This window comes from Symphodus melops (assembly GCF_947650265.1).
Source record: "Symphodus melops genome assembly, chromosome: 11".
Lineage (NCBI taxonomy): Eukaryota > Metazoa > Chordata > Actinopteri > Labriformes > Labridae > Symphodus > Symphodus melops.
This window is the reverse complement of record NC_136701.1, coordinates 3,949,522-3,971,701: the sequence shown is the minus strand read 5'-3', so window position 1 is coordinate 3,971,701 and position 22,180 is coordinate 3,949,522. Positions and strand designations below refer to the sequence as shown.

Genomic DNA, 22,180 nt, shown 5'->3' with positions numbered 1-22,180 from the left:
AAAATGTAGCGTGTGAGAGAGAAAAGAAGCGTTTCACACGACGCTGCTCTTCTTTCAGCTTCAGCTCTGTAACTTCGTCAGATGTGAAGATGTGCATACACAGATTTGATCACAGTCTTGCTCGGGACTCTTACAGATGATCTGAGGATCTAAACTTGTTTATTCAACCAGGCTGGTCCCACTGAGATCCACAACCTATTTTTAAAGGGAGGCCTGGCAGTCGAGCTGAAAGCATCGACATCCTGTAGAATCTGCTTCCAGGTCATTTATTTTAGACTCCAGCTCCTTGAGTTTTAAGTCACTTTGCAGCAGATTCCAGGCTGAGGGTGCAGAACCCCCAGAAGCCCTTTCCCCACTTAGTGTCCGAGCAGTTAATAAGATGAACCTCATGTTCTATAAACTCTCTGTAGTTCACAGAGAGGGTTGTCACCTCTCTCCTCTTTTTTTCCCTTTTTAAATTCTTATTTATTTGTGAGTAAAACAAGTGACGAGGATGAAAGGGAGAAAAACTTCACAGGCATACAGATCAGTAACCGCCAAAGAAAGGGACAACACCTTTGAGATCTGTCATGAGACGACGAAGAATGATAAACTAAAGAAAAGTAACATTACAACAGGTAACGCAAGTAGAGAGCCTAAAGACACGACGATTTAAACATACTAACATCCAGCTCACACACTCACACACACTAGAAGAGAAGGTCACACAGATGTAATAATTTATTTGCACACACGATAAGAAGACTTAAGTTTCCACCGACAACTTCGGCCACAGAACGCAACCATGAAGAGAAAACTTTATATGAACTTTTTCCCAGTACTGCCTGGAGATCATACAATAAAGGTGCCATACTGATGAACTCCAACCAACTGTCATTTCTCTCCCTCTCATCACCAAACTGAGGGTTATTTATGACCTCATCCTGTGCAGAAAAGTTTCATTTAAGGTTAAAAAAGGATTTTTCGACGAAGACTGAGACAAAAACTCAAAATGTTCTCGTGTTCGTACGTCACGTTAGAGCGTTTTGTGTTACCCTGATATTTTGTCTCATAACGAAGCTGTGTGCGGTTTGTAAAAAATTGTCTTCGTAGTTGCTGTCAGCGTTTTGAAAAAAAAAAAAAAAAAGAAGCTTCAGCAGGAGGCACAGAGTGAAGACGGAAGCAGAGAAGAGAGCGGCTGTGACTGTTAGACCTTTTCCTGTGGTTACATCACGTGACCGTGGAGGCCTTCAAAAGGAGGCGACTTCTTCTTCTTCATCGGCTCAGAGGACGAACAGAAGACACCTGCGAGGTCGCTGCTGGCGAGGAGAGACAGAGCGCTGACGTTTGGGTGAAGTATCATGGCTGACATCGAGCGTTTTTATGCTTTTATTGTTTCTCTACAACAACGTTCTCTTGTTTTTGACTTTTTTTAAAGATCTTTTTAAGATCGATTTTTATCAGCTTTTAATTTGACTTCAGTAACTGTTTAGGTCATTATTTTTTGGTCCACATTTTGGACCTCCAATCAGATGTCTGTTTGGAAATTAGGAGAAATTAAAGTTGAATGTTTTTGTTGCTTTTGCTCTGCACGTCTTTTTGTCACGTCTTAAATGCATCGGTTCGATCTTCACGTTCAGTTGAATCAGTCTTTGACGTAAAACTCAACAGTCCTTCACATCAGACTTTTTAACGTGACGCTGAAATGTACAAACTGATCCTTTTCTTAAGAGAAAAGCTTACTCATGGTCGCCAAAATGGCTTCCTCGAGATAGCGCTTCCTCTGTCACATTTCCTTTCAGACTTGTGCTCGGGGTGGGGGGGTGGGGGGTTGAGTTTAATGGGTGGGGTTTGGTCTGGTCTTAAAGTGTTACTGTTAAAACTGTGAATGCAAATGTTTAAAGAGGAATCAGGAAGTGTGTGTTTTCTGGTTCAACAGAGACGAGGGGTGTAGTGCTGGGAGGTTCCAGTTTGGTGGGTTTCTGGGTTGCGGGGGGGGGGGGGGGATTTGGTGTGTGTGTGTTGCAGGTGCAGAAGAAGTGAGAAGACGGAAGAGGAGCGGTGGATGTACAGTGCAGTCATCCATAAAGTAGAAAGCACTACTAAACTCATCGCCAAAGTGTAGTGTTTCCTACTTTATGGATGAGTGTACTGTTTTCTTCGGGGGGAGGAAAAAACTCTGACGTGGATCCTGCTGCGCACGCCATCAAAAGAAGGAAGCTGCTTTGTCTCGCGAGGCCACACACCACCCTCAGTGTTGCCCCAGTCTGTCCACGTCGGTGATGTGTGGCAGAGATCACAGCGCCTTCTCACGCTTTTTCTTGCAAGTCGATCTTTGTTCAAATGTCCTGAGAAAGACAGAGACAATGTAGTGTGTGTGATTTTAAATAAAGACTGGATTGAAAACACATTCTGTGGTCACTTCTGTTTTCGAGGAACACAAACTGTGAGCGACAGCGGAGGGTTTTTTTCTGTGAAAATAGACGTACTTTATTCCTGTAAAAAGATCCATCATGAAACCATCACAAGTCGCCTGCGTACTACATCTTTACTGATCCTCCGCTCACAATGTCTGCACATGCAAAACAATCAAGAAACTGAAAAACATGATTAACAAAATATTTACACATGAGTTTCCAAAAGGGTGATAAAAATGTGAATATATAAAAAAGGGGACATTGTACACTGGTGTTTAAATGATGAGTGCAGGAAAGAAAAAAAAGAAAAAAAAGCAACCAAATCAAAGAGGTTTTCCCGCTCTGTTTGGAAATATAACACAACACTGTTCAGTATTTATACACGCCTCCTCCTCCCACTGCACGGAGCGTCTGCAGATCAAACATGGCAGACGAAGCAGCCTCCATCAACATCCACACGACAGAAACAGAAATAAGGCCGAACATGGATATCACATTGGTATGCATGCAGTCAATAAACATCGTGTAAACAACATATTAAGACTAAACAAGGTCTTCTTGTAAGGCTAAATATGACGCGCTGAGCTAAAACCACGAGCTACATGAAGTCAGTCAACAGCCAAGCCGCCGCCTACTCACTACACAGCAGGTCGAGGAATACTTGTGCATTAAAGGCCGTCAAATACAATGAGAGTACAAATATTCGCTGTACATTTCGGCAACTTTTGAGTATTCACTCCCCCTTTACAGAAAAAACAAAGAAGAATATAGAAATAAATTAGATATACAGTACAGCCTCAGTGTTGCTCCGTCCCGGCTCACTCACATAAAGTGTCTCTGTCGAACCCGCCCTCACTTCCATCTCTCATCCTTGGCATCGTTGCGCTCGCTTCATTAGCACGGACAAAACAATCACGACATTAAAGGACACGATCACGTCCGCCTGCGTCCAAACTCAAGCAAACAGAGTGATGGGAGTGATGTTTAGGACCAGCTTCGGCCCGGCCTTGTCCTCCACACTGCTGCTGGACGCTTAGTTTCTGGCTGCTATGCTAACAGGTGAGCGCCTAAGATTTTGGCATGTTCTGCTTTTTTTATTTGATTTGACTTTTTTTTTTTACAGCAGAGTCACAGGTGGCCCAGCGTTCATAAGAGACTACAAGTAAAAACCTGAGAAGTTACCTGAACAGCCCTGTATCACACTGATGAAGTAAAAATCAGAGCACGACGGTCGGATCCACACACTCCACAACTAAACTGAAGATCTGACTGTAGATACAGGTCAGGTCTCTCAATGGGCTTTAGAGCTAACGCTGCTCTTAAGTAGCTTTCTAAACAGTCTACAGTTCAATGATGTAAACATGTGGACACGTGTACAAAAACAACGTTTCAGCAATACGCTGCATGGGCTCATGAACGTCATCGATTAGCTCGTCTGAAGCCGGCGCACACTGTATGATTTCAGACCCATTTAGGTCTCTTTTCAGGTCAGGCAACATGTCAGCTCGATTGAGCGCTGCTGTTGCTGCAGTATCAGCTGCTCCCGACCGGTGGGATGATTTGGTGGCATGTTTGATGTTTACTACACACTCTCTTCACAGTAAGAGCAGAACCCCGAGACGATATCCTGCACATACTCCGTAGGGTGTGAAATAAATAAATCGTGAGACTGGTACAGAGTTGTTCTGATTCAGTCGTACAGTCTGAGCTGACAGCTCTACAATCGTACGGTGTACGCCGGGCTTTTTTACACACAAGTCAAAACTTTTACATGGAGGCAAAAGACAAAGTAACATGAACAAATGATTGCAGAGCATTCACGTTTAGCATCACGCTGCACGTTTAGCGTCACGCTGCACATTTAGCATCATGCTGCACGTTTAGCATCACGCTGTATGTTTAACATCATGCTGCACGTTTAGCATCACGCTGCACATTTAGCATCATGCTGCACGTTCAGCATCACGCTGCACGTTCATCATGCTGCACATTTAGCATTACGCTGCACGTTTAGCATCACGCTGCACGTTTAGCATCACGCTGCACGTTTAGCATCACGCTGCACGTTTAGCATCACGCTGCACGTTTAGCATCACGCTGCACGTGCATCATGCTGCTCATTTAGCATCATGCTGCACGTTTAGCATCACGCTGCACGTTCAGCATCACGCTGCACGTTCAGCATCACGCTGCATGTTTAGCATCAGGCTGCATGTTTAGCATCAGGCTGCTTGTCATAAGCTCTGAGGTCAAGTACAAACAAACATGAAATCCAGGAAATAATCAAAGAGCTGCAGGACGGCCTTAAAATAAAATCACAACCTTTTTGACTTCTCTTCAGCATAACTTTAGAAATGTGATACTTTGCTGTTACTGTGCACACAGGAGCTGCTGGTAGCTAAATCAAAGCCTTTGTCCCAGCTCTACGTCCAAAGACATCATTTTACTTCACACAGAAATCAATAATAATAGCAGTGACAATTTGAACGTCTGTCAGGTTGCTCAATGAAATCGACTGCTGAGAGAGCCCCCCCACCATCACCACCACACACACACACACACACACACACACACACACACACACACACACACACACACACACACACACACACACACACACACACACACACACACACACACACACACACACACACACACACACACACACACACACACACACACCATGTATCGTATTTAATCATCAGGCTGGCTGTGAGTGTTGTCACAAACATGAAGAGTTCCTGTTGGTGCTTCTGTTCACCAGTGGACCGGGCGGCTTCATCCACACACACACATACACACACACACACATACACACACACACACACACACACACTCACACACACACAGAAGGTCACACCTTCACATTCAGAGTCCACTGTGAACTACAAACTTAGATCAGATCTAAAAAACACACGTCAAACAGGATGAAGATGATGACAGCTCTACGCTCGACTAACCTGCCATAATGTCACTTCATGCAATGTGGCCATGGTCAGGCAGGAGTCTAACACTCAGAGATACCTGTACACAGTCTTGAAGACAAAACATATGAGGGGCGAGCGAAAAGGTATCTAAAAGAACATCCAATCAGGATGGTTAGTGCATTTGTTTCAGTCCCACCGAGGAAGAGTAGCTCCAATGAATAAAGTGGCACCAGTACGTGAACGTTAAAGCTAATGTCGTATTAGCCACGTCTGCTCTGCTGTTACGTTAATGTTACGCATTCAAGCTGACACTGAGCTGAGAGTTTGTAAATGCTTAGATAGTTAGGAAGTATATCCGAGATTATGTTTGCACACCTACACATGCTTTCATACATGCTCTTATGGTACAGTCAGCTGCATCTTACGTTTGAACAAACTCTAAATGTACCAGCTGGTCTAGCAGGTGCTCGAAGGCAAAAGTACTATTTCTAAAGCATCAGTAATTAGATGTGATAGCTGCTAACTGCACAGAATACCGCGTGTGACGGACAGTGAAGACAGAAAAAGTGCTTTCAGTGTGATGTGAGTACTTTGAGCCTCATTCTTTCTTGCTGGATCCCAGTTTTTTAAACAGCTTCTTGCCTTTGGAGAAAAAGCTTTTCTTCTTCTTGCTTTGGGCAGAGCAGTCTGTCTGCGTGAGGCTGTCGGCTGGGAGGGGGGCTGATGGGGGGCAGCAAGCCTCTGCTGCAGCCGGACCTGGAAGAGCTGGACCTAGAGCTGGGCCCAGGTCCGACGATGGGCTATCAGTCGGGGTCGTCAGTTTGGAAGGTAGGTCTGTGCGTGCTGTTTCGGGAAAAGAGGGATCTGTTTGTGGGGACGGAGCCTCCTCTTTCAGAGAGGGCCCAGGATCTGGTGGCTCAGAAGACGACGTGCAGGTCTCCTTCAGGAAAAAAGAAACAATATTAGGACAGGCATGATTTAACTAACGACTTAAATAACGTGATTTTTGGGATAATATTAACACAACACAAGTTTGCACACAGGAGGAGATAAGATCTGGATCCTACACAGAGGAGGAGTTCAGAATTACAGTGGAGGTCGAGGACGTTAAGCGCTGACTGAACAGGTTACCCTAGCTTTAAAAACAGGGTTGATGTACATCTACAGAGAAAGACTTACGATCACGTCTCAAAGTGCACAGTTCGTTTTTGTTTCTGCAAAAGGCCATGCAGGAAACGTCGAGGAAAAACAGAGGTGACAGGACAGAGTTAAAGAAATGGAAGAAAACACACAAAAAAAACAAACTCTGGAAACATTTGCAAAAGAAGAAAAAAGAAGACTTTTAACATCAACGTTGGTGTGAAAATAAAAAGACACAAGTGACAGAACAGTCGTGCATGCTAACGACAATAACTCCGAGCTACCTGTGCCTCTTTCTTGGGTTCTGGTGCAGGCTGAGCAGAGACGAGCTCTGCTGGAGCGTCTTCTGGTACGGCCTGCAGGAAGTTAGAGGGGACTAAACCTCTTTGTCCATTCAAGTCCCCCTGAAAGAGAAATTAGACATTAAGACATGAGGGCACTGGAAACAATACAGGCTGCTGCTGAGGGGGACAGAGGGGGCGGGGCTCCCTCCTCTGAACCTCAAGCTGGGACCTGCAAATGACAAGACACCTCCTGAGGGTCTTGGTGGTGCTTTTGAAAGAAATGACCAGAGGCAAATGATAGCATCAACCCTTCTCCATCCTCTCTACCTGACATTTTTTTTGTATCAAATACTGTTTGCCTATCTCATACGTTCAAATAAGTGTGGTGCATTTTAATGTATAAATCATATTAAAGCTGTTTAAAGTCGTTCTACTGTTTTCCTAATGCTGTTCACTCAACGTGCACAGGGGTGCGAGTGCCCGTTCATCGCTGCTTGCATCTATAACTCTGGCTGTCTGAGTCTGTTTGTCTATCTCTTCTTCTCTTGTGTTGCTGTGTCAATATTTTCCCTCAGGGGTCAATCGTTTCTCATTTTATTTTATTTGATGTAACTGAAGGTGTGTTGATACTTACATAAAAGAAACCGTCTTCATCCATGTCACCAAACACATGTATGATGTCTCCAGCACTGAAGGTCAGCTCGGCCTGAACGGTCATAAAACACGAGGCGCAAAAAGAATAAATAAATACACGCAAGATATGCTGCTTTGTGAAAAAAGACGTAATGCATGTGACTATCTGACCTCGACGTCAGTGTTGGGGGAGCTCTCCCGTGGATCATAATCAAAGATGGCGACCATCCTGCGAGCTCCTGGGGTCGGGTTTCCTGCAGCTGCAGCTGCAGCAGGGGCGGGAGCATGGCTGGGATCTGTCAATCGAACAGGGAGGGTGAACAGTAAGTCTGACACCCTGATAATCAAATGAGAGACACGTTCTCTGTTTTTTGTCTGAGCTCAGCTGCATGCAGCTCGTCGTGCCTGCGACTCACTCAGCGGCGTGCAAAGCTGAGTGAGCGTCACACCACTGCAATCTGACACTCAAAAAAATAAGAACAGTGGGGGGTAACAGGTGAGAGTTAGGATTATTTTTGAAACATCAATTACAGCAAACATCTGCAGTAGGATGAAGAGCAAAGAGTTGATGATAAACTGTGAAATGAAAGGAGGAGTTAGGAGGAGGGACTGCTTGACGTGCACAGCGGAGGGGTTTAAATTCATTACATCAGTTTGTTACTTGGACTCTTTCCTTTTATTTATCCATGAGAAGTTCTTTTTGGTTTTTTTATTCCACCTAACAATCAAACAGTCCCTGATGAGCATGAAAGAAAGTGTTTATGTACAGCTCCAATATATTCACACGGTGGCCATTTTCCTCTGACATCATGCTCTGGGCCAGCAGAGATCATCAAAAGGACGATGTGGGTGAACCTACTGATAACCTACAGGTTGCAAATCGTATAACTTTAGAGAATCTAATAAATCATGATGAGGAGATCACTTTTACATTCATGAAATGAGATCCATTAAAAGACAAAATTTATTATTCTTACTTTGACGGTTAATGATGTCGGCCTGGGACTCCTATTAAGTAGTGTTGTGTGATGTGTAGCTCAAAAACCTCCTTATGTATCTCACACTGACGTCACAAAAATCTCTAATTTCATCCTCTGCCTGAAACGCTTCATTTCAGTTGCTGTCTCTTTAAGGCCTGCCTCCCCATGGGCCCACTCTCCTCTGATTGGCCAGCTCTGTTTGGAGCCGCTGAGAAATTGCAGTGATCATATGGGTGGGCGTGTCCTTGAAGGAGCTATCAGGGTGGGCGTGTCTTACGACTTGACATCACGTTGACAAATCTCGGCAAGTTCTCGTAATGTCTCGTTCAGCACAGCCGGAAACCACGGAACATATCTTTTATTTAAAACTTTGCTGAAGTTTATTTTAGACGTCCAACATCATAACATTTGTATGTATCTAAAGATGCATCAGCTGAATAGATCTACTTCAATTGGTGAGAATAAAGATAATACATTAGTGGGATTTGAGCATCAACCACGTTGAAGCTAACCTTACCCTAACATTTGATTGAACACATAATAAAATGAAACTTTAGAGTTTATTCAGACTTTTCTTCATTGTCTATCACGAGTACGCTCGCTGGTCGATCCACTCAGTGCAGACTTTATCGTCGATGATCAATTAGGAAATTGTCTATACAACTCGTAACCTGGAACACAGAAGGCTTATTAAACATTGGAGCGACCCACATACTTGAAAATGGCCGCTGAGTGAATAGGTGGGCTAAACAAAAAAGAGCACAAAGAACAATAATGCAATTACTCTCATGCTGTTGTCCAGCAGACGTTGAAGAGTCTAATCATGCAGGTGCAAACAGAGGGTCAAACAACAAACCTTGGCTGTCCGTATCTAAACTCTCCTCCCAAAGTGCTGCAGACTCCACTGGAAGAGAGGAGGTGTGAGGGGGGGGAAAGGCATAAGTAACTCAATGATACGAGAATAACCAGGCCTGAGGATAAAGTATGTCTCAGTCAACACGCACACACAAAGTCAAGGATGGAGATCTGAGGGGATGGATGCTTTCACAAGTAATCTTTGGATGATTATGTAAGGCATCTGTGGCATTGAGGCAGAATTCTGGCAAAGCACACTGCTCAAAATCATTTAAGGAACACTTGAATCACACATCAGATCTCGATGGACAAAAGATACCAGTGCAAAATATATCTCTATGCAAAATGACGCAACAACGGTAGAATGAAATCGAAACTGTCGACACATTAAGGGCTGGATTCAAAAATCACACCAAAAAAACAAAGAACTTGAAATCACAGACTGATCTGACTCATAATGTGACTAATCCCTGCTTTCCTGTACGCACTCCCGAGAACGGCGCATCGGATTAACCCATAACTAACACCCCACAGTTGCTCAATTAGGTTTATTTTAGGGGAATAAGAGGGCTGGTCAATGGCATTATTACGTTTGTCATACACATGAACACATGAGGCCGAGCACTGTTCTGAACCCACCTAAGGTCTGACAGTCACTCTGATGAATTCCTCCTGGTATCTAACAGCAGCCTGCGGGGACTGCTGGCTATGACATGCACGTTGACCCTCAAAGCATAAGACTCAACATTAATGTTTGGAACATTTTTGTTCTGATTAGTGTTTTGTTTTTTGTGACTAAACTAAGATACTGAGATATGTAATAAGGGTAGATAAAATAAGATAAAACTTCAGCCCACACCTTTTCAGTCACTATGTTGTTTTGTCGTTTCTTGAAGCACATGCCTTTGTATTTTTCTCTTTTTATTCTACTATTTGTACGTATATCCCTAATAGAAAATTGTATATGTGGACCAAAACAAATCACTATTTCTACTTCAGTTCTACTTAATCCCAGACAGCAGAGCAATAAGCAACATTGAGTGAAGCAACAGTGGCAAGAAAACGCAACCTCGAGCAGAACCAGACTCATTCGAGCTGCACGGTGCTGAGCTGTGAGCACAGTCCCACTAAAGGACGCCGGACCCTCGTGGAGTCTGTTTCTGACAGTTTGGTCAGAAACATGCAGCCTGCTGGAGGTCACTTTTGTAACACTCTGGCAGAGCTCCTTCTGTTCCTCCGTACAAAGGAGCAGATAAGGATCGTGCTGCTGTGATGATGCCCTTCTACGACCCTGCACAGCTCTCCTGGTATCTCCTCCCTGATCTTCAAACTGTAACCTCACATATGGATGTGCCATCCTGGAGGAGTTGGACTAGCTGTGCATTCTGATGGGCTGCAGGTCCAGCCTGACAATGACAAGGACACGAGTAAAACACAAAACTAGAGAGGAACCAGTCAGGCAGGAGAAGGAGAGAGAAACTGTCTGTGACCACCACATATGACACTCTTCCCTTTGTGGTGGCTTGTCTTAAGATGCCACTCTCCATTGCACCTGTTGTCACTTTTATTCGCACAGAAACAGTGGAAACTGATTCACCATCACTTCTGCTTCCTAAATGGACACAATGATGTCCCTGATGTTAAACTGTGATCTTTAAGTGTTCCTTTAAGTTTCTGAGCAGTTTACTTTTATTTCTTAATAATAACTACGATAAGGCCACATTCTGTATTCATGAATTACATGAATATCCAATGAGAGCAGGACCGGCTTGTGTGTGCTTTGTGACATTTATGAAGCTGTCGAGCAGGCGATCAATCTGAATCACAAAAATGAGTACCTGTGGAAAGATGTGGAGCCTTTGAGCCCTTTAATATAAAGTATAATCCTCGGTCTTAATTTGAGAAGGTGTTTGAAAGTACTTCAGAGAGTTTACAGTTTTATCATACAACTGATTTCACTAACACAGTGGCTGGCCTAAAAAATTCCCCCAGGTTGCTGAGTGAGAAGGCAGCAACTGAAAGAGCAGAGGATTGAGTAAATGAAAGAGAAGCAAACCGGAGAAGAGAATTAAGGAGGCGAGAGGCCACACTGCAGGGAGACACACCTTTCTTGGATCGTCTCGGTTTCGGCGGTGGAACAGGGCGACGCGGAAGCTGTGCATGTGTGCGAGTGCCTTAATGGAGTTTTAGAAAGGAACACCATCAAATAAAGTGTAGAATTGAAAACAAAAAAGAAACACAGAGGTGGAATATTTTGAGAGAAGCAGACAAGACAAAGTAGACAATGAGAAGCAAGTGAACAGCATTTTTTTTTAAATGACAACCAGTGAGCAGCAGACACAGCAGTGAGAACAAGTGGAAGCGAAAGGGTTAAACCATCTGTATATACCACTCTGGGTCGAAGGCAGGAAACAGAAGCAAAGCCACAGACTTTGGCTTAGTGTTTTTAGACACCTGCAGAAGAACACTTTGTATATGTAGATGGTTAGGATTCCCTTTATATCAACACAGTGAACAAGAATCCACATGTTTGAGTTCTATGCTGACTCAAAGGTCAAAAGGTTGGGATGCTTTAGATTATTATTAGATTATTCTCCAATCAGAAGCTACAGATTCAGTTAAATAGTCACATTTTATGTCTGGATTCTTCAAGACTTGTGCTGCTATTTTCACTTTCCACTTGAACATGAACAGCAGTGATAACATGAGTAAAACCTTACAAGATCAACGTCATGAAAAGCACTCATTTGACATTTCGTAGCTCTCAGAACAGATTTATTGGCACACAACTTTAAGAGATTTGAAAGATATTCAGGTTCATGGTTAGGTCGATGCTGGAAGATTTATCGACAGTTCTACCTACCTATCTTCTCCATGGAGGCAGCGGTGGACAGGAAGCCCTGTTGCAGTAGCTGCTGCCGCGTCTCCTCGTCTTCCACCTGGATCTCAGACACCATGTTACATGGTACGAAGCCCAGACGGCCACCAGACTCTCCTCGGTAGAACCCGTCTGTGTCTTTATCTCCAAAAACCTGGAGAGAGGAGTGTCAGAAATGTCACACGCACAAGTAACATGCATGAATGTTCAAGTTTTTTATGGTCATGTTTGAGCTGTTCGGGGACGCACTTTGATGATCTGTCCTTCGGTGAAGGGCAGCTCTTCCTCAGCAGCATCAGGATTGGGAGACATGGTTGAAGGATCGTAAGGGAAGAGGGCGACAAAGACCCGGATGTCGCTGTCTGCTTTTGTCTTTACTGAATCAGTACCGCCTGCAGAGAAAAGTTCATGCTATGATCAGATATTTAATGGACGTTTTTAACCAGCAACAGGTTGTAATGTGGTACTACAGCCAGGCGGCAGCTGTGGGGCATCTGTTTGGAAACTGCCATTTAATAACAAGAGAAGAAGAAAGTGCTGCTATGAGATTAAGAACCAGAGAAAAATGCAGAAAGCGCTGCAGCCTGATGAGTTTTGATTGAAACACCTTTAACAAGAATATGAAATAAAGTCACAGGTCTACCACTATGCAGTCATGTGAGAGTGAAGCGCTCTGCAGGAGGGCCAGCCACAGAACAACAGATTTATGATGAGCTTTGTCACCATAATCAAACCCTGAGTTTTACCGAGAATTTATGGTGCACACACTTCAAAATAAAAACATCAGAGTTCTGCCAGAGAGTTAATGGCTCTCTCTCTCCCTTCACTTAAATTCTACAATTCATTTACCAGACGCTTTTGTCCAAAGTGAGGAACATCAAAGAGTTAGAGCAACACAAGCGGGAGGGACAGAGAGGAGGAAACAACGCCAGGAAGTGCAAACGAACATCTTCAAGTCTGACGTGCCTGCATGTGTTTGCACCGTTCGCACACGCACGGCAGGAAGTCTTGATACCGGCACGTCATTGGTCACAGCTGAACCAGGAAGTGGGACCTTTAAAAATGTTTAATAGGGAGGCAGCAATAGAGTAGTGGCTAAGATGCGCGCCCCATATGAAGTATCTCTCACAGTGGCTGTAGGTCTGAATCTGAATGTCATCCTCCGTTCTCTCCTGCTGTTTCCTGTTTCTCTTATCAGCTCTCCTCTAATAAAAGGCAAAACTCACCCAAAAAACATTACTTTAGAAATGTGAAATAAAGTATGTTTAGCATGTAACTACAGATGAAATAGTTTGCTCACTACATGTAAAAACAATATTTTAATACCACTACAGATGACACCTAAAGGTCCCTGCAATCCTCATTTGGCTCAGCGCCAAACTGAGCATGTAAATGTCAATAAATCTGATATCTTACATCTTAAAACAGGCATTGTCTCATCTTAAAATCCTCCCTTTGTAAACTTAAGAAAATTAAATTCAATGTCATCACCGTCACATGACTTCCGTATTTTGCACACAGGCCCAAGCATAGCTTGCAACACGCTCTGAAAATAGCTTAGCCAGGCCGCCCCTCCCCCGCTGCCACCAACCTGACGCTATGAACAGCGTTTGCAGAGCATAGGCATGTCCTTAAACGAGGTAATCAAGCTAAACCACTGATCCTGAGATTAGTGAGCTGTTTGACAAACGGGCACTCCTTCATGACCTGAAGGAACAAGCAACACAGAAAGCAGTGTTCATGCTTCTTTTTAAAATAGACTGGAGGATACACACACATACAAGAGACAGAACAAATCAAATATGATCATCTGTCCCATGTCACGGCTCAGGCACGACATCCCCGAGGCTCTGAATACCAATGATGAGGCTGGAAGCTAAACCTGCTCAACTATTTGACAGCTAGCGACAAATTTGAAGAGCTGTAGTGACATTTTAAGCTGCACTGAAGAGACGAGTTCTCGATCTCATTAAAAGAGAATCAGCCCATCTGTGGCGAGAGTCACAGGGCGCACACTTTCACATCCTCACTGATATTCTAGCAGATAGGACTGAACTTCTCCCTGCACCCTTCCCCCTCTTTCACGTGTATGCTTTTGCATTTGTGTGTAGCAAGCTGTGCACCCACACATGTACCTCGGTACCTTGGGTTTGCTGAATCGAGAATGCAGCTGGTGAAGAAAAGAGAAAGAGAAGATGTGGTGGGTGGGTGGGGGGAGCTTGCAGGTCCACTCTGTAGGCCGCTTGTTTGCTGGCTAATCGAGGTTACTATTTTAATGTCTGTCACTTCCTCCTGTCATGACAAGCCACTTTGGGTTAAGCCTGTTCTCAGCTTAGCAGGCTCTCTCCCACTTCATCATGAAGCTACAGCACCTCCCCCCCCCCTTCACAAGGTGCTAATCTGACCACCATCATTTGAAAGAGTGGAAGACTTGCCAACAGAAACCAGAGGTGTGTCACAAGCACTTTAACATCTAGCTGTTGCGTCTTGAAGATTAGAGAGAGAGAAAAAGACACAAGAAACAGGAAGACAAAACAGGAAGCAGCGTCTGACCTCTGGGTTGCCTGGCATGTGAGCACGCTGGTTTGGAAGAGAGGTCAGCCTGGACTCCCCACGATGGACCCGCCTCAGCTGGAGGCATTTGGCTGGGCTCCTGCTTAAAGTATTAAAATTAGAAACAAGACGTGAAAAAAAACGTACAATACTGACACACAGTTACTGATAAGGATGAAGGGACATCTCAGGGTTCAAAGAAAACAAATGCAGCTGATCATTTGTTTGCTTTCAAGTTCAATAAACAATTATTTATAAAATTATTTGGCATTATATTTTTTTATGACATGGCTCCGTTTAGACTCTAATCCCCAGACCACTCAGCTGATTTTTAGACCATATTTAACATCAGTGAAAACAGCTGGATGTGTGTTTGTGTCTAAACCTTTAATGTGTTGACAGACTTCTTATTTACGTTTCTCATGAAGCTCGAAGAAAAGATTTTGTAATTGTGGCTAATCAATGACGAACATCTCTGCCCCCAAAAGAAAAACTAACAGAGCAGCACTAGCAGCATTTTTTCAGAACTGATGAGTTCATATTTGTAATGCCCTTTATACATGTAGGTACAACTAAACAGTTAAGAGGTGTTCGTCTGGTAACACATGCTTTGCCCTGTACTTATTGTATCAGACAAAAGAACCCCCAGAGTTTCCTTCAACTTGCTCATTTAAAATAGAAAGGTTGTTTTTACAAGGAGTTAGTACATCCAGTGTGACCTGATGCAGGACAGACAAAGAGTGCATAAAGAGAGAGGGAGCTCAGATTCACCTCAGCCTTCATAAAATCAAATGGAAGTACTGTTTTTTCTTTTCCTTTATATCATCAAAATATGGCACTAAATCCACGGCTGAGCTCCCTCTGTCTGCAGTAGTGATGGTGAGAGAAAAGGTGGTATGTCTAAGTGGCACTTCAGAGGGTTTGACACAGTACTACAGGGGATAGGAGGAGAAGTTTGGGATAATAACACGGCCTGCAGCAACATTTACCAGGTTGTCTACCTTTAGGCCTCGGCGGTGAGGAAGTCTGCAGTGCTCCACATTAGCCCCCTCTACCCACCACTCAGCACTCATCTGCTCCACCACCACCTCCCCAGGAGGGTACTCCGAAGGCTCCTCATTGTCGTCTGTGCCGTACTCCACGTCAATCTCCACCTCGCGACCAACAGGTGACCTCACAGTGCGTACTGTTTTGCTGACCGGGTAGGGTCTTGGCGGGGTAGGACCAAAGCCAGGGTTGGCTGCTGCAGCCACAGTCCTCTGACTCCTGAGCATGGCCTCCCTCCTAAGGCGGTCCCCTAGCCCTCTGAGCAGTGCTTTGCTGGTGGGGTTCAACTGGGGAGGACGGCGGGTTGAGACCCTACTGCTGGTTTGACCCTCATATAAATTCACGTCTTCTTGTCCAGGATAACTGATAGTGTCCACTGTGTCTGCGTAGTGCACTCTATGCTGTGTCTTAGGCTTGACCTGCAGGGGTCCCTGTTTTAGTGAAGGCTCTTTGGTTAGAGACCTGGGGTCCCTGTTAAAGTGATAATGGGTAGTGGGGGCATGTGAGTGTGGGTTCGGGTGATGCTGGTGTTGCTGGGGGGCATAGTGGGGGCGTTCTGAGTCTCTGGGGTGAAAGTAGCCGGGCCGTGTCCGAGGCTGACTGTTGTGGCTTAAAGGCCCTTCTTGACTGCTATCCTCCTCCTCTATCACCTCAGGGATGCTGAACAGCTGCTTGTTGTGGGCGACCTGAGGAGGCAACTTATAGATCCTCTCAAGAACCTCTTCATCACTGTCAGGAGTGTCCAAATTGCGTGACTATGAGGGCCATGTCAAGTATGAGTGGATCGGTGAAGAGGATGCGATATAATGTTAGGTATAAATGAGGGAGGTGCAGAGAACACAGAGAACCAAACCAGCCATGCAAAGGAAAGAGAAAAGAAAGAGGAAGAAAAACAAAAAACAATCTCAATGAAGCGTCACAAAAAAATAACAAGAAACAAGAAGTGAGATTTAAACCATGCAAGACTAATGGGAAGAAACGCAGCTAACAAAGTGCATGTTTAAATGTCGTCGAACATGGCAGCAAAACATGATGAGCTATTTTTCCTTTTACCCTTCTAGCTGCACAAGTGTAACCCCTGGCCTGCACTTCTCCAAGGTGGTCCGAGTACAGGTCCTCCTCCTCCTCCTCCAAGATGTCAGACAGATCGGAGCGGCTGTTGTCTGCGTTGTAGTCACTGGGAGGCTCCACGAGCCCTCTGCTGTAGTTCTGAGAAAGAAAAAAAAGAAACAATAAAAAACCTCACACATTTTGTCCTTGATGTGTGTTTGTAATGAACCTTTTTTGAAGATCTGGCTTTCTTTTAACAGACAAATGCGTCAGTCGTTAAGGCTGTTTATCTCTGTCTGACACTTCCCTGCAGCAGAAGTTTCAGCCATTAAAAATAATTACCGTACAGAGAAATAGTCAACCTTGTTGCTAGTGTTCTCCTTTGCTTCATAACTTATAGTCTGTTAATAACCAGCTAAAAGACTTCTGAGCTTTGAATCCTGATTATTTAGTCCTTTGAGTGTTAAGAAAAATAAGCTAATGATACCTGAAACAAAGTCGTTGTAAACATGAGCAGGCTTTCTATCAGCTGATTATGTGGATTTAATTCAGTGTCTCCACGGCTCATGAAACTTGAAGAACTTTCAAATAGCTGTTTCTAAGTCATACCAGATAAAGTACAAAATCATGTGCATTCATAAACAGATCTCAAACTGATCGATTGATTCTTTATTATTCATTAATAATGCGGGTGTTGTGACAAAGTGCAAAGAAAGCTTCAGAAAATAGATGAATGGTCCAGTCACTATTCAGTAAGTGTACACCCACATTTGGAAAAGTTGATTATCCTTCAAGTTCCTATTGTGTAGCCCTGCTTGTGCTCGTGCATCAGCAACTGTGCTGTACTGGATCACACCTCTCCCATTGGTGCCAAGGCCAAAGAAGAGTAGCTCATGTACGGAGCACTTACACTAATTAAACAAACTGGACTTTCAGGGTCAAACATCCTTGGGCAAAGCATCGATTGCCGACTGTGAGCGCACCAAACGGTCCACTACCAGCCCAGTAACAGTCCACTAACAGTCATACTTGACTAACTTCCATTTGTGTGCAAGGGAAAGAAATGTGTCTTTTAGTTTCACTGTTCAAAGACTTATATATTTACTGATGTAAACTTACGATGACAAAGAGACCTCAGTAAGAGTAGCGACTGTTTAATACAGACAGAGATCTTAATAAACAAACAAACCAACAAATATTGTGGCACCTGTGAAGCTCTTTTCAGCTCAGTCGTCACCACTGATCAGACTCACTTCACTCTTAAAGTCACAGACACTTCTGTAGTTTCAAATATTAGCAAACATTGTGACTGACCTGCTGCCTGCTGCAGAACTCTGGCTCCTGGTCCTGTCGTAGGAACTCTTCCATGGACACCAGACGGGTATTCTCTCGCTCCTCCTCTGCCTCGGACTCCAGCGGTGAAACAGGGCGTCTGTGGAGGTTATTGTCCTGAGGGTTTAGGAGGTCTGTAAGGGGGGCTTTGGGCGGAGTGGGGATGCGCTCAGGGGTCACGAGCTTGGCACTGGGGTCCTCGATGAACTCTGTCATGGATGGGAAAGGGCGAATTGTTCCAGGGCTGTCAGTGTCTCTGCGCTGCTGCAACGCCACCGCTGCTTCTGTTACTGCTGGTGGTGCAGAAGCAGTAGGTGCTGCTACTGGACATGGTGGAGGCATTGAGGTGATGGGGGAGGTCACATGAACCTGAAGACAAGGAAGAGAGACAATAAAGCCCTATTACATAAAAATGATCCATGCAGAACACCAATTTTGAAGAACTGATCATGTCTGCCGAAAAAGAAAAACATTTAAATGAGTTAGTAGTAGACAGAAAATAAACAAATATTAGCATCATGTTTGTGTTCAGCTTTGACTCAATAAAGAAGATCACATTTATATGCAAAGAGAGCAAATAGGTTGCTAACATTTTAAAAGACCCTTCATGTACAGAAACTGATGTTTGAACGGCCCTTTGATTTTCTCCCCAATGACACCAAACAATACAGAAAGACCAGCAACAATGCCTTTGGCCAAAAGCTTGAATCTAAAGACAACTCATCTCAGATAAATGTCAGGATAGCATACCATGGGAGTAATGGTGGAGGCCATTGGTAATGAGGCCTCACACGCAGCCAAGGCAGCAGCAGAAGACGGGTTGGCCCAGGCCCTCACATATGAGGCAGATAAGAAATGATCTTGTGAGCGGAGAGCATGAGGAGGGTTGGCATCAGCCTCCGTGACGAGGCCTGAGTAATGAGAGTCTGATGGCAAGGAGCTGGGCAGCACAGAGACTTTGGCAGCAGAGTTCCCGTAGGACGGCGGAGAGGGCAGGTTGCTACAGCCTGCAGGGGTGCAGGGTAGGGGTGGCACGACTGGGGTGATGACGGCTGGACCTGACATGATGGCAGCCAGCTTAGAGGGCACATTGACAGGCATAGAGTCACAGGACTCCCCATGGGCAGACATTGTGCGGACAGTGAGATCCTGAGCTGCCTGCAGAGACTGGATCTGAGAGGGGCCCAGCAGGGCACTGCCGGCTGTTGGGGAAGACACCTCCAGCACCTTGGATAGGAGAACAACAGGTAGCTTTTTGTAATTAAATACATCACAATGGCATTAAAAACATAGATCTGTGCTTAAACACACAGCAGTGCGAGATTCTTGCCTTTTTCCTGTCAGCATAAATAGTGTATCCAGTTACACGCACTCCATTGGAGGTGCCAGAAGCATCTATAGTGACCGGCAGCCAGCTGACGAGGGCGATCCCAGGGGAAGGTCCCTGATCCAGCTGCAAGTCCAGAGGAGCATCAGGGGGGCCTACAGGTATCCAAAGCATCACAGCACATCCAGGAACAAGCAACAGACAGAGAAATGGTTCAATGGAGGACCAAGCTATTGAATCATATTGAAGGTACAGTTCTCAGATTAAGGGGATACTATCACGATGGGCATGTGACTCTACTGAGAATAAACACTATCTAATACTCTAAAAGAACATTGAGAAATTCAGAAAACCGAATACCTGAGTTCCCAGACAGTTGGCATGAAACTTAAACAAATTTGAAATATGATTTAGAGAAACACAAACCTGATAAGACACTCATCACAGGTAGTTATGCATCTACAAGGGTCTGAGTTATTCATGACAAATATGTAAGACTGGGTAGTTCTTGCAATGACTTATATCCATATCTTTTGATTTAAAAGCTTTCTTTAGTAACTGCACCAGGACTTATATCCTCAGTAGAAATGTTTTAAAAAGTTGTCAGCAAAATGTCACCATGACCAATGCAGTCTCCTGTTTTACTTCCCTTTGATAAATGCATCCTGTACCAAGGTACTGTAGCTTTCTAACTAAGGAGAGGCAGGTTGGAGCATGTCTCATGAATAAACAGATATCCATGTGGGAGATACAGAATCACTCCGACTGATTAAAATGAGACTGTACAGGCTCACTGCATAACCTAGCAGCGCCCCTGTTGTCAGCAACAGCCGTGGGTTCACATTTACACTTGGCTTTCGCTGCATGTCACCTCCACTCTTGTCTCTGACAGCTGTCCTATCCAATAAAGGCAAAAACTGCCTAACACACAACTTAAACCAACGAAAACATGGAACTGTGCAAAGTCGTACAAAGTCCAAGTGAAGAACCAGTGATGAGCGAAGAAGGACCAGCAGTGGGCTGTTAAAAAGTCACAGTTATACGTTTGACTTGCTTTCATAAAAGCATGAAACTTTGTATACTTTGGAGATGAAGGCAATGGATCCAGAGTAATTTAATCTAATGACCACATCTTCTTCAGAAAAGATGATGTCTACCTTTGCGTTTGCATGGTCAGTGATTACAATGGTGCAGCATCAAACCTCATGAACTGTTTAGTACTTCATTAAGTGACGGTGTGAGAACTGAACCCACAATTTTTGAGAACAAGAGCTAGAATCTTGAACATTATGCCAAAAACAACACATGAAAAAACAATTGGGACAGTTTGATCTACCATGTCTGAAATACAAACACAATTTGCTAAAAAAGTCTTATTTACAGCTGATCATGGAGGAAAAGGTATGAGTACACACAGAATGGTTAATCGATCTTGGTCTTTCTTCTCCTCACACTGTTTTTGTTGGTAAAAATCATGCAACTAAAAGGCCAAATGTTCAATACTTTACACCATTTTCAGTCATGTTTGACAACAAAAACTAAGGCAGAGTTTAATCCACAGGTGAAATCATCTGCCTAATAAAACAGCCTCCTCTCTGAATCAGCAGTTAGATGTACTAGCTGTCAGCATTAGAGCGATTTGGCATAGCAGATAAACATCTACTGACATCGCTTCATGCCACATTATTTGCAGATGTGCTGATTTCTGTCAACAGGGCCGATACAGATGTTGTACTAATGCAATGGTGCATCCCTACTTGAAAGTGTCACAAAGTAGGAGAGGTCTGATTTTGCGTGAAGAGATTTGATGTGAAGTTTTGGTTGTTAAAGGGTTCGGCTTTAAATCAGATACTGAAGGAGGATGCGGTACCACTATCAAGAAGAGCATCTGTACAGTTTGTGCAGGAAAGGTAAATGTACTCACATAAATATTACACTTTTCTAGTCTTTGATCACTAAAAGTTTTTAAAGCTAAATGTCAACATTCACCAATTCCTACCAGCATTCATTTGGTGATGACAGATGTAATCATTTCATGCACAGTCACACTCTTTCTCCCTCCCTCAGAAACTGTTCTTTAAGGAGAGTCTTTGCCCAGGAACACTTTGACATGCGGACTGAAGGTGCGGAGGATCCAACTGCTGATCTTGAGATTAGTTGAGGATTAGCAGCAACACCTCTAATCTACACACACATTTCACTGGGACAGTCACAGCCGTCAAAAGGAGTGCTGTACAGATACTGAGCATCAGTGATGACTATCTTCTCTTGTGACCTTTTTGTTGAGTTGGTGATGTCCTGAGTTTGTATATCAATTGAATATTTTGTGACAGTGGCATCTCTTAAAATGAACACCTGCTGCACATAGCCGTGTACCAGGGAGGACAGTGTTACAAGAAATTTGCCTCTTTTAACTTACTGGGACTTGATGGATTCAAGACATCTGAGACCATTGAACTTAACTTTTTCAGTTAATTTGATTTGCACGATGAGCTGACTTTGGGCATTTTTTCAAAGTCCCATGAGGGGAAATGTTCATGCCCCCCCCCAAACAACACAAGCATACCAAGTTTCACACTTATATGAAAACGTAAACGTGAGTTTCACACATCAGTTGCACTTTGGAGGAACATTTGAGCATGTGAAACCTGTGGTGAAGGTGATTACCTCATTGATCAACAATCTTTAGCACGCTTCATTTCTATTAAATCGTTGGCTGAAAACATGGCCGCCACATGCTGGTTATATAACCCAACCCCTAAAAATCACATTAATCAC

General features: G+C 44.0%; 1 protein-coding gene and 1 long non-coding RNA gene across 3 annotated transcripts in view; one reads left to right on the top strand and one right to left on the bottom strand.

The window, feature by feature from the left end:
* Positions 1–5,166: 5,166 nt before the first annotated feature.
* Positions 5,167–22,180, bottom strand: part of tspoap1 (TSPO associated protein 1) — a 64,525-nt gene continuing 47,511 nt past the window's right edge. The window contains exons 18-30 of one of the 2 annotated variants that reach the window (XM_079355938.1): positions 19,406–19,557; positions 18,826–19,302; positions 18,058–18,444; positions 16,747–16,902; positions 15,648–16,448; positions 14,647–14,746; positions 12,343–12,485; positions 12,079–12,247; positions 9,217–9,264; positions 7,552–7,676; positions 7,382–7,453; positions 6,748–6,867; positions 5,167–6,263 (exon numbers count right to left, since the gene is read on the bottom strand). In XM_079355938.1, the coding sequence (XP_079212064.1) occupies positions 5,922–6,263; positions 6,748–6,867; positions 7,382–7,453; positions 7,552–7,676; positions 9,217–9,264; positions 12,079–12,247; positions 12,343–12,485; positions 14,647–14,746; positions 15,648–16,448; positions 16,747–16,902; positions 18,058–18,444; positions 18,826–19,302; positions 19,406–19,557 (3,092 nt within the window). In that variant the 3' untranslated portion in view covers positions 5,167–5,921. The remainder of the gene's footprint in view (positions 6,264–6,747; positions 6,868–7,381; positions 7,454–7,551; positions 7,677–9,216; positions 9,265–12,078; positions 12,248–12,342; positions 12,486–14,646; positions 14,747–15,647; positions 16,449–16,746; positions 16,903–18,057; positions 18,445–18,825; positions 19,303–19,405; positions 19,558–22,180) is intronic. The other variant, XM_079355939.1, reaches the window with a different exon arrangement.
* Positions 9,276–11,532, top strand: LOC306831736. The gene is made up of 2 exons (XR_013780118.1): positions 9,276–10,565; positions 10,636–11,532. It is a non-coding gene; the product is annotated as an uncharacterized lncRNA (long non-coding RNA).